We start from the raw sequence: 13327 nt of genomic DNA, 5'->3' as shown, positions 1-13327 counted from the left end.
TTTTTCTTGTTCCTATTACAAAATGGTTGTTATTGTTTTCAAACTTAGGGAGTAAGTCTCAATACGGTAAGCTTTGAGGGCAAAACTGAAATTATTTAATTTAATTGCTGAGTTATTGTGCACTAGACACTTTATTTTGTTAAAAATATATATGTAGCATTAAATACCACAAATTTAATACATAATCTGATTTACAACAAAACTAGCAAATTTAAATTAAAATAAGATAATCTTTATAAAAATGTGTTTGCTTTAGTTACTTGCCATAAAACATTTTAGTTGTATGGTATACTGTTGGACTGGGACTCGAAATTGGATTGAATCTGAGGCCAAAAATTTCCCTAATTATAACCATGGTAACGTGATAATGGACGAGATAGTGACTTACTATGTCTTCCTCTTCAGGGTGGGTGGGTGAGTCTGGGTGGTCAAAGTGGTCAACCGGGCTGGCAGAACCAGGATCTGTCAAAAAAACAAATATTCATTAAAAAAATACTTCAATAGCTGCAAGAATTGTTGCATTTGCAGACATGCATCAATCAATAAATGAGTACGTAAAGAATAAATGAAAAGGAAAAAAACAAGTAAAATAAAATTGATCGAGGAATCAATTAACAATATGTGCGATTAAATGCTAAAACAAATGAATAAAATAAAAATATAGTTGAAGTAAGACTCGTATAAAGTATGATATAACCTTGTGTAAACAATTGATTTTATATTAAATAAATTGACTTTTTATAAAAAAAAAAATAAAAAATTATTTAAGGCTCGGTCAACATTCTGTGATTTTTTTAAAAATAAAATGAATGGAAAAATATTTTTAATAAAATTGATCTAAGAATTGATTAACATTGTGTGATTTTTGTTGATGAAATAATAAAATAAAATAAAGTTGAAGTAAGACTCGTATTATGTTGTATTAAGCCATTTATATAAAATAAAATAAATTATTTTTAATAAAAAATAAAATTGATTTAAAGTTAAAGTACCAATGATTGTCACACACACACTAGGTGTGGTGAAATTTGTCCTCTGCATTTGACCCATCCCCTTCTTCACCCCCTGGGAGGTGAGGGGGGCAGTGGGCAGCAGCGGTGCTGCGCCCGGGAATCATTTTTGGTGATTTAACCCCCAATTCCAACCCTTGATGCTGAGTGCCAAGCAGGGAGGTAATGGGTCCCATTTTTTTTACAGTCTTTGGTATGACTCGACCGGGGTTTGAACTCACAACCTACCGATCTCAGGGCGGACACTCTACCCACTAGGCCACTAGTAGTAGTTAGACCCGATCAATATTCTGTGTGGTTTTTGTAAACAGAATAAAAGAAAAATACAATTGGTGTCGGGCTTGATTAACATTAATAAACAAAATAAAAAGGTTGAAGTAAGACTCCTATAAAGTATTATATTACACTGTTTAGACCAGAACTAGGCAAATATTTTGACTCGGGGGCCACATTGAGAGAAAAAATGTGTCTGGGGAGGCCAATGTGTATGTGTGTATAAATTATATATACACTTAGCTGTAAAAATCTGCTGTACAGTATGTGTGTTTGGGTCTCTTTTTTTCCAGGAACACTAATACCAAAAGTCACAATGTCCGATAGAATTCTAAAATAGTTATGACAGACCACCTCAAAAAAACGGAATGGAATTTTAAGTTTTTTTTCTGAATGTGACACCCAAAATGTACATGAAAATAAAGTAAGTGGGATTTACAATATTAACAATGAACACTAAAACACTGAATATTAACAACATTATTAACAACATATGAACATCGCTCCTCTTTTAACTTCTCAGACCAGCTCCTCGATAGACATATCGAAACATAGAAACACAACAAAAATGTAACAAACAAGTGTAATAAACACCTACAATATGTTATATTATCACTTTTATGCAGACATTTGTTGTACAAATTTTCTTCCGCATCTGTTCCTGACACTTGCGTTTTGGGCTGGCTGCTCTGAAAACAAACCCAGCCCACTCTGTTTTGTTCCTCGTCTGAACTGCTGTGACATACATTACCGTAATAACTCGTATAACACCCAAAAGCACAGATTTCAACCACTGAAATACTTTCTATAGTCCAAGACTTACAGTCATTTAAAAACAGCACTGCACATCATAATGGCGGCGACAGTTTGGATGTTAAAGGTCTAAAAAAAAAAATTATGTAGAACGTCCGGCGGGCCGGATTGAAAATCTTAATGGGCCGCGAGCCGTATTTTGCCCAGGTCTGGTATAGGTACATCAACATACGAACAGAACGTGTGTGTGTAGTCATGTGACTACTTGCGTGTACATTACATGTGCCGATGTGTGTTCTGGCGTGTGTCCTGGCACCGGTGGCGCGGGAAGCATGCTGGGAGGAGCGAGGATATTTGGCAGCGGTAGCCTGACCCATAGTTTGCTTGGAGAGAAGAAAAACGTTTTATTACGTTGTAGCAAAGGAAGAGAATTCTAAACATTCCTTACCTGTGATACAGATTGATGGTGGTCTACTGCAACGGAGCTCATGGGCGGGGCCACAGCCATGGCTTCTACGTTGTTGCGTATACTCTTACTAGAAGCATGTTTCGCAGTTACACGAGCTGTTGCCACGTTTGCCGTTTTTTGTTGGACTGCTGTGGGGACACTGGCCTGTCGAAATCAATAGCATTTAGAGACTATAACACCAATTGGTACATTGTTATTACTACTGTATGTTAGTGTTTGTTGTAATCACCAAATGACTATCGCCCCATAGATCTTCTGTGCCAGTGCATTGAGCAAGTCAAACACTGGATGTGCCAAAATTTCCTACAACTAAATGAAGATAAAACTGAGATAATTGTTTTTGGTGCTACAAAAGAAAGGTTTAAAGTCGTCCAACACCTTCAATCACTGTCCCTGAAAAACTCAAATAAAGCCAGAAATCTTGGGGTTATTTTAGATTCTGATTTACATTTCGACAGTCACATCAAATCAGTAACAAAATCGGCCTACTATCACCTCAAAAATGTAAAAAGACTTAGAGGGCTCATGTCAGCTCAAGACTTTGAAAAACTTGTACATGCCTTTATTACCAGTAGGCTAGACTATTGTAATGGTCTCCTTGCAGGTCTTCCCAAAAAAACTGTCAGGCAGCTACAGCTTGTTCAGAACGCTGCTGCTAGAGTTCTAACAAAGACCAAAAAATGTGAGCACATTACACCAATTCTTAAATCCTTACATTGGCTCCCTGTACATCAGAGAATTGATTTCAAAATCCTCCTGCTCACATATAAATCACTACATGGTCTAGGGCGGAAGTATATTACTGATATGCTCCCACTATATAAGCCATCTAGATCACTAAGATCTTCTGAGACCAATCTGTTAGCGGTTCCAAGAGTAAACTCAAATCAAGGGAGAGCATCATTCAGTCACTATGCAACAAATAGCTGGAATAAACTTCCTGAAGATGTCAAGACTTTCCCCAACTCTGACTACTTTTAAAACTAGACTGAAGACTTTTATGTTCACTTTAGCTTTCAGCTAAATCTTTTAATCTTTTAACTTTTAACGTCTGCACTGTTTTTATTTTTATTGTCTGCATTTTAATTTTGCTTTTATTTTCTTTCATTTCACTTTGTTGTCTGTGAAGCACTTTGAGTCTGCCTTGTGTATGAAAAGCGCTATACAAATAAAGTTGCCTTGCCTTGCCTTGCCTAATGTTCACAGAAAACAATGTCCTTTTGCTCACCTTGTGAAACACAGTGCTGCCCCCTTGTGGGAATAGGCTTTGAGCCGCTGGCGCGTGCGGCGCTGCAGGGTATTGTGCTGGAGTGTGCAAAGTGGAGGTGGGTAATTCAGGGCCAGGCATGGGTGCACCAGGACCCATCTGAGGGAAAATAAGTCAGTCAGTATCTTGCTTCAAACCCCGCTTCAAAAAACTGCACACAACAAAACATGCTCATTGTAGCCATTAATTCTGACGTCCTCATTTTTATAAAAAAATTAAATCAGCACAATTGTTTTATTAATTTTTGTTTGGCATGTTAAACTTTTATACATTGTGCTCCTGAATTAATGTTGCTAATCAATTTTACTTATTGAGCTAATTTTTTTCAGTATCAAATTGTTTAAGTCTGTTAAAAATGTTAGTTTTAATAAGGATTTACCTTTTTTTTCTATTACGGACTAAAAAACAATGTTAATAAAGTTATTCTTGTTGTAAGTACAGTATATCTACTAGGGGTGTGGGAAAAAATCGATTCGAATTGCGATTCGAATTGCGATTCTCACGTTGTGCGATTCAGAATCGATTCTCATTTTTAAAAAAATCGTTTTTAAAAAAAAAAAAAATTAATCAGTCCAACAATACACAGCAATACCATAACAATGCAATCCAATTCCCAAACCAAACCCGACCCAGCAACACTCAGAACTGCAATAAACAGAGCAATTGAGAGGAGACAAACATGACATAGAACAAAACTAAAAGTAGTGAAACAAAAATTAATATTATCAACAACAGTATCAATATTAGTTACAATTTCAACATAGCAGTGATTAAAAATCCCTCATTGACATTATCATTAGACATTTATAAAAAAATTAAAAAAAGAACAATAGTGTCACAGTGGCTTACACTTGCATCGCATCTCATAAGCTTGACAACACACTGTGTCCAATATTTTCACAAAGATAAAATAAGTCATGATTTTGGTTCATTTAATAGTTAAAACAAAAGTACATTATTGAAATCAGTTGATAAAACATTGTCCTTTACAATTATAAAAGCTTTTTACAAAAATCTACTACTCTGCTTGCATGTCAGCAGACTGGGGTAGATCCTGCTGAAATCCTATGTATTGAATAAATAGAGAATCCTTTTGAATCGGGAAAAAATCGTTTTTGAATCGAGAATCGTGTTGAATTGAAAAAAAAAATCATTTTTGAATCGAATCGTGACCCCAAGAATATATATTGAATCGAATCGTGGGACACCCAAAGATTCACAGCCCTAATATCTACGCATCTTTCTTTTTTGGTTTATTTAATGGTAATAAGGATACAAAGTTATGCTGGGGTGTACTTATAACAATTTTATAGAGAAATTATACTATTTATGGTTACTGCGGCGAATGGGGGTGCACAAAATGTTTTCTCCTTCCTGAGGGTTGGGTGTGAGGGGTGTAAATGAAAAAGAAATTGAGAAGCACTGGGTTAGGGTGAAGGATCATGTGCAATCAAAATTAAAATGTGCGATTAATCTACATTAATACATTATAGCAATTTTTTGTAATTAATTGCATGAGTTTACACGTCAACTTTGAATGAATAAATACAATAAATTGGTTTCAAAAATCAATTACAATGTTGTCCACGTGAAAAGCACTACTGCTTCGTTATCGAGCAGGCATAGAGATTATTTTAGTAAAGGCGCAGTGCTGACTAATACATATTTAGGAAACCAAATAAGAGATAGTTTAATAATTCAAAAATAAGTTTTCGGTTATTTTTTTTTAGATCCGAAATGCTAAATAAATAACTGATGTGATGAAATCTGAAACATTTTTGTCTTTCAAAACCTCTGCTGTCCTACCTGGTCCTTGTCGTGGTGGGCGGGAGACTTTGAGCGGTCAAAATGGGCCGGGCCTGGGCCAGGACGTTGCGGGGCCTGAGCCAATGGACCAGGACCAGGACCAGGACCAGGACCAGGACCAGGACCAGGATCAGGATCAGGACTAGGATCATGGTCAGGATCATCATCAGGAGATGAATCAGGATCTGTCAAAAGCAAACTAGTCATTGTAAATAAAACGAAGAAATTGACAACCCAAATTTTACAACAGATGCATGGTTGTTGAGGACAGTTAGCGTTGTGCGATATAAACAATATAAGATAGAAATAATATAGAGTTTAATACCATAGTGATAATGCACGTTGACACAGTCTAGCCGTTTCCCGCAAATTAGCTTCATTGAATGCAACCTCAGCACAATGTAGCGTCCTCTCCACAGTGCGAAGATGCATGCAAGTCACTAATCTTTACCTCCATGAAAGCAAATTAACTGATTTTTTTTTTTTTTACATATACTGTTATCACTGGAGGACCAGAGGATAAGAGATAGCCTGACGTGCTACACTACACACCGTAGGAGGATTTAAAAAAAAAAATGCATATCTAACCACTAAGCTACAAGATCAATACAAGTATTGACAGTAACGATACCAAGTATAGCACTGTATGTAAGGTTGATACTACAGTGATTAGATCGATATTTTTAACTGTCACAAAATCGTTTTTTATAGTTCAAAAACTCAGGAAATACAAAAACAAAAAGACTAAAAAAGGGAACTGCACTTTTTGGGGAATCACGCAAGCATCCACAATTATTATAAAAGACATGACGACGAATTAATTTTTTTTAATGCATTCTAAATATTGAATAAATGTAAATAAAAGTCTGGGAACTCCACTATTTTGCCCATAAAATCCAATAAATAACCATTCAAAAAGCGCCAACAATATTCATTTACATTTCGTGACTTGAATATTAACAAGTATTAGTGATATTGTTATTATAAGTGCTATTATAAGTCAGGGGTGTTCAAAGTGCGGCCCGGGGGCCATTCGCGGCCCGCAGCTAATTGTTTACCGGCCCGCCACACATTCTGGAAATGGTATTGCAAAAATTAAAAAAAACACATTAAAAAAAGTGGAATGAGGTGAAATCTAACTAGAAAAAGTTGCAATGTTGACACAAAGCTGCCATGCAGGCTGTTTTTTTTCTTTTGTCTATCTTTATTTTTCTTTTTTTGCCATTGCTCAAAAAAAAAAAAAAAAAAAAGACCTATTCAAGGCTGCAATTATTTCAAATATTTAACTTTAAAATGTTCAATGTGGAAAATTTTGCATAAATTGTGTGGTTGCCATACAAAAACATCAATATTTTCTTTAACAAAAGAGCATAAAACAAACAAAATATTAGTTCAAACGTGAAATTGACAGCTATATCTGAACTTCATCTCGTAACTTAATTTTTGAAAGTAAAAAAAAACAACTAATAAAAATATATCACTTTATGAGTGGGGCACCTTTTGGATCCCAAATATATTTAATGGGATTTAATCTATCTTTTCACTGTGATTACTCAAAAATAATAATGAATTAAAATCAATAGTGTCCTGCATTATTGATCTTTTAAAGCTCTAATTACTTCACATCAAACATTGCTTTCTTAATGTTTTGGGCAGTGGGGGAAATACTGCGTATTTCAGTTTTATTATAAAAAACAAAGTTGTCTTTGACAGAAAAGGCATAAAACCTTTTATTTTTATTTTGTATCAACCTGAAGTTGATCTACTGTAGAGATTTATTGTAAGCATTAAATTTAAAAAAAATAATAATTTGACTTGTTTTTAACATTTTAATGACTTAGACCCTTTACGGTCCCCAGGAACCATAAAGGTAAAAAAAATGAAAATAAATCCATTTATTTTGTTATGGTTTGAAAATGAAAAATATCAAAAGGGCCCCAGCATGCTTTAATTTTCCCGTGTGCGGCCCTCAGTGGAAAAAGTTTGGACACCCCTGCTGTAAGTGTATTGTAAATCTTAAATCATGCGTCTCACCTGGAAAGTAGACGTCTGAGTAGGTATTTCGACAATTTGGTACCTTTTGACAGCCATTTAGGACCCGAAAATGGCCAGAACGACACGAAAAAAACGCATGGTGCCCCCGCCCCATCCCATTTCTTCGAGAGGATTATGAGACATTCTTCATTTAAATGGGAATATATGAACATCCCAGCAGTCGCCATCCTAATGACAACAGACATTGCACAGTAAGTGATGTATGAAGTCTGCAGTGAGTAATAATCAGTGTTGAAGAAAAAAAAAAGCGAACGTCATAATGCGTTTTTTAAATTAATGTGCCGTGTATGTTTAAAATGATCAAAATATGTTATTAAATATTATAAATGTGCCTGTTACTACATTACATATATAAACTTACATTGTGTACTGTATATTAAACCGTATTTGGATGCTTTTTTAAGCTTCATTGTTAGCGGACTTTTGATCTTTTATAATGATTGTGAATAGGCAACATTAAAAAAAAGTGCAGTTCCCCTTTAAATAGGAGCCAATATTAGTTTTTGCTTATGTTTTAATTATTTTGCAATAACGGAATAAAAAAAACTAAATATTTAATTGATATTATTACCTGTGTTTTTGTCTGATTAAAATTGTAATCAAAAATGTAATCATTCATGGATCTTAAAAAATTAGAAGTGTCATTATCAGGATTGGTATGACCAATACTGGTCATACCAATACTAACTACTACCATTGTATTGGATCGATACTCAAATTTGTACTATTGCCCAAAACTAATGTAGAGTATCCAAACAACAGAATAATAAGTGCTTATTATATTTCAATTGAATTGTAAATAGAACCATGTTACAACAGAAAGTAAACATAAATTAACAGTAAATTACAAGTAGATTACCAATAGTTTTGACAATATAATACACCGGAAAGAACGCAATGTCACGTCAGCAGCCAAATTTGCAGCCTTTGTAACCCGTTTTGAAATGGTTCTACTATATTTTATATGTCAAAATGATATATTGTGATGTGTATCAAATGCTATATATATTTTAGGCCATATAGTCCACCCTTAATGACTAATTGTACCAAATACCAAATGTTCTACCAACAAAATCCAAAGGAGTTCCCTTCATTGCATACCGTGCTCATTATTTTCCTCGGATTCTGCATCCCCGGCATTGAACAGCTGGAGAGTCTCCATGTTGAGAGCACACACGCCCCTCATCAATGCTTTCCTCATGGATACTTCTCTGCGTTCTCGGTCCACTTGCAGTCTTTGAATCTCTTCCAGCATCTTCTCTCGCTCCTCGTTGTGCTCTAAAGTCAACTAAGAACATACAGAATCCACTTAATGAATATGTGATACATTACTAGTATGTCCGCCGACAACATTTTTCTCAACTATTTGAGGTCCTTTTCATAGGATAGCGAGTGACAATACCCACCATGTTTAGCTTGGCCTCGTACTCCTCAGCCAGGCGGGTGCACACGTCCTCAGCTCTTTCGCGACAAGCCTGCTCCACCCTTATCTTCCACTCTTTCTTAGCGACTGCACGCCATGCTAACCACATCTTCCTCTTCAGGTACATACAGTGGTGCTGCTGCGCCAACTTGACAGCGTGAGCCTGTTAAGAAAACCCAGAGACCACAAATGATTTAAAGGAGCCATATGTCAAGTCATCATTAAATGGCACTGATATGTCAAAAGGCATTAATAAATCATGTTATTTTCGAATACCTTCATAACTGATAATTGTAGTTCAGCTGGGATATGCTCATTTCTAAATTAGATTTACAGCCCCAAAAATGTTTTATTGTTTTCATTTCGATGCCCCGCCCTCTACCGTTTGACCAATTAGAAAGTCTGTGAGTGTGTCACATCCAGGTTGCCAGTTACGTACCGCCATCTTTGTCTAGCTACTGCCACTGGTAAAGTTACTAAACATGTCAGACCTTAGTAAATCTAAAAGGCCTCGTTAAGATTCTGAACTTATTCATGACAAAGCCAGGAACAAAACAAGGATTTGTATCGGGGATGCCTTTAAAAGATGGAGACGATTGAAGGCGGAGAAGATTTTTTCATCTTATGCCAAACTTGCTAATTTCCTCCTTGATAGGCAAGTCAGGCATTTACGTTTTTTTATTACTTGTAATAAATGGAAATGGACATTTGGTATGTAAACTATATTGTCCAATACAGTCTATGATCTTGTCTAACAAAGCTAGTATGTTCCTGCAACGAATGCTTAGCATGCTAGCCCGGCCAATGACACATCAACATATAGGCTAACGGGGGAAATAAATGCCCGTTAGCCTGTATGTCAATGTGTATTCAAACTGACGGCAAAATATATTTTTGAAAATTAAAACCTATGTGGACATGGGTAGTGTCGGTGCCTATTTCGTTCTCAATATGCTGATATGCTGAGGAAATGGGTTCCAACATTAGCACCGCTAATTGCGGTTTCTGGTACTGTATGTGCATCATCAGGCACATATGGGGTGGTATTTGCTTGGCACTATATAATGAATTACATGTAATGATTTTCGACTTGGTGTATTGACATGGTAGTAGGCTATATGATTTATGCGCAACATGGTTTTTGCATAACGGTTAGCTCATAGAATCTCACACTGCACTGAAAGATGGGGATGTGCGTACATGGAAGAGAATGCAGCGCGCCTATGCCATATATAATATATTATTATATATAATATATTTCGATGGTGGTCCCTGCGGTCAAATAAGACATTTTAGCAGGGTAATGCAAACAATCTGTCCCGACTCCCGACAAAATTATTGCTGCATAACTTTAGAAATACATTTGGCTAATCGACATCAGTAAAATGTGGTAGAATTACTTAGTAAACCATCTTACAAGAAGCATAAACAAGAAAAACCTACAGCGTAGGACTCGTTGATTGCCATTTGAAGTTCCTTTGAGTAGGATTTGGATTCGGCTGCGTGTCTGGCACCCTCAGTCATGGACAGTGGGAGGGTACTACAGAGTTTTGACTGTGATTGCAGTACCATTTCTGGCCACATTTCTACACATGACACCTTTAAAACTTGAATTCATTATTTCAGAATAACAGTGCCTTATCTAATTAAGGTACAAAGTATCTTACACAGGGATTGTGAATGATAGGCAAAATAAAAAGTGCATCCATCCGTCCATTTTCTACCGCTTATTCCCTTCGGGGTCGCGGGGGGCGCTGGAGCCTATCTCAGCTACGGCAACATCCCTAATCTTTATTAGAATACTGTACTTTAATTTACTGGCCCAATCTTACTTTACTTTTAATTGTATCAATTTTGAGACAGAAGGCAATGCATAGTCAATGTACACAATGGTTCATAAAATAAAACATGCAATACATTCATTTTTTTAACTTTTTTTGCTCAAATCTCTTCTTCACCATCAGCCCCCCAAAAAAATAATCAAACAGGTTTTTCATTTCAACTTTTTGAAGGCCTTTTGATCAAGTTTTCAATCAAAATATACATTTGTATTAGCATACATTTTAATAACATGAGTTAATACAATAATTTAAACCTGTAACCTTAACTGATTTAAACACCTTCAAAAAGGTAAAAAAAATTGAATTTTTGAGGACTGAAGTCAGAAATGTAAGCAAAAAAAGTACAAACAATATAAATCCAAAACGTTTTTATGCCCTTTGTTTATGGCTTAAAATATCATTAAAGTTGAATGTCCCCAGAATATTGATACACAATTATAAAATCTGGATCGTGTTGAATACGCGGATATGAATTCCACACGGCTGCTGCAATAGTGTGCACATTAGAGCAGTGGTGTGTGGGTGACGTGATCAGTGTGGTGGCGAACAATTGATGTTTTTATTGGTTTACTTTTTTCATTGATGCAAACATGTTAAAAGTGCAATATCAATGTTGGAGGATGCGGTTTATTAGAAATAAAATGAAGGTTTTCGTAAGCAGAAAGACCTTTGTTTATTGCAACAATTTTCCCTAAAAAAAACACAATAAGGCCCTAAAGTGGGTTTTATTCAGATTAATCGAACAATCTGATCAATATATTATCAGAATAATCGATAGCCTTATTTTTTTCAATTGCTACCTTACTCCAGTTAAGATACATAATTCTTACATGTGAAGAATCCCTTCACCCACTCTCAAACAAAAGTGGCCGTTCACAAGATTAAAAAATTATCGAAACTTTCACATCATGTAGAACAAAAGTACAGCATTTCAAACAAATACATAAGTCTGAATAGATGGCAATGTCAAACAGTACCCCTTTAACTCAAAATGTGGCCAAGAAATGAATAATTTTTGGACTAACTCTACATGGATGAAAGCAGTATGATTGACAGCAAAGTAGTTAAAATAGGAAAGTTGGTCAAATTACTTAATTAACACTTGACAAAAAGTCATACATTTGTTTGCACTGAATGAGTTATGGACAATAACTCCAAACTTAATGTATCTCGTTGGGACATAAATGAACAGTATACTGTACCGCTTCCTTGGCCTCGATAAACTGAATTTTCCAGTGGGTGAAGGCCTTCATCTTATCAAGCTTGTCGTTTTGTCTGTCCAACACCAGAGTCAGACTCTTTATCACCTGAGGGAGAGTACAACACAAAACAATATGCACAAAGAGATGTGTTATTCTTCATCATTATCACTCAACAGCCAAACAAAGACCAAGACTTTAACTACCATAATGTGCTCCAATTATAGCTGGGGCATTTATTTACTTTAACCAGCCAAGGCGATAGGCGTTAATTGGAACAAGGCGATCATTTCTGAAGTTTGACAACTCAAAAGATATTTTTTCAACTTGATGATTTGGAGTGCGAGAGAAAGTGGAAAGGAGCTGTCTTTGATCACAAGGTTACCAAGTTGAAAACGTAAAAAATAGCTAAAATGCTTGCATAAAATGTTAGCATGCTAACATTGGAACATTTAGCATACTTCCAATGTGGCGCCAAGTTGAGAAAAGAAAGATTATTATTAGAATAAAAAAGTAAAATAAAATACTAAAATGCGAACATAAAAAGTTAGCATGCAAACACTGGCATGCTAAATCTAGCATGCTAACGTGAGAACAGTCATCATACTGCTAAGAAGGCACCAAGTAACGAAATCTCGGATTATTAGGTTGACAATGTGCAAAATTAGCAGAAATTCTAGGATAAAAGGTTAGCAATACTAACATGGAAACAGTTATTATACTTCCAACACGGCGCCAAGTAACAAAATCCCTGATTAGGTTGAAAATGTGCAATATTAGCTAAAATGCTAACACAAAAAGGTTAGCATGCTAACATGGGAACAGTTATACTTCCAACATGGCACCAAGTAACAAAATCCCAGATTAGGGTGAAAATGTGCAATATTAGCTAAAATGCTAGCACAAAAGGTTAGCATGCTAACATGGGAACAATTAACATACTTCTACAGTATGATGGCACAGAGTGACAAAATCCCGATTATTAGGTAGAAAACGCAAAAAAAAATTGTAATATGCAAGGATAAAACTTAAGTTAACATGCTAACATGAGAATAGTTCACATACTGCCAAAATGGCACCTAATAACGCAATACGTTCAAAATCAGCCAAAACTTTACCATATAGGGTTAGCATACCACCATGGGAACAGTTAACATACTTTTAAGATGGCGCAGAGTAATGGAATCCCTTATTATTAGGTTGAAAATGTACAAAATTAGCGAAAATGCTT

General features: G+C 35.6%; 1 protein-coding gene across 2 annotated transcripts in view; it reads right to left on the bottom strand.

Annotated features, from left to right (window-relative positions):
- The window catches only part of LOC133652706 (centrosomal protein POC5-like), a 30828-nt gene that overhangs the window by 1578 nt on the left and 15923 nt on the right, over positions 1 to 13327 (bottom strand). For both annotated transcript variants that reach the window (XM_062051731.1, XM_062051729.1), the window contains exons 6-13: positions 12100 to 12204; positions 9040 to 9219; positions 8735 to 8921; positions 5579 to 5763; positions 3734 to 3871; positions 2485 to 2649; positions 2317 to 2419; positions 389 to 462 (exon numbers count right to left, since the gene is read on the bottom strand). In XM_062051731.1, the coding sequence (XP_061907715.1) occupies positions 389 to 462; positions 2317 to 2419; positions 2485 to 2649; positions 3734 to 3871; positions 5579 to 5763; positions 8735 to 8921; positions 9040 to 9219; positions 12100 to 12204 (1137 nt within the window). The remainder of the gene's footprint in view (positions 1 to 388; positions 463 to 2316; positions 2420 to 2484; positions 2650 to 3733; positions 3872 to 5578; positions 5764 to 8734; positions 8922 to 9039; positions 9220 to 12099; positions 12205 to 13327) is intronic.

This window comes from Entelurus aequoreus, linkage group LG06, assembly GCF_033978785.1.
Source record: "Entelurus aequoreus isolate RoL-2023_Sb linkage group LG06, RoL_Eaeq_v1.1, whole genome shotgun sequence".
Taxonomy (NCBI): Eukaryota; Metazoa; Chordata; class Actinopteri; order Syngnathiformes; family Syngnathidae; genus Entelurus; species Entelurus aequoreus.
The sequence above is the reverse complement of the archived record's forward strand: the minus strand, read 5'-3'. Positions and strand labels throughout refer to the sequence as shown.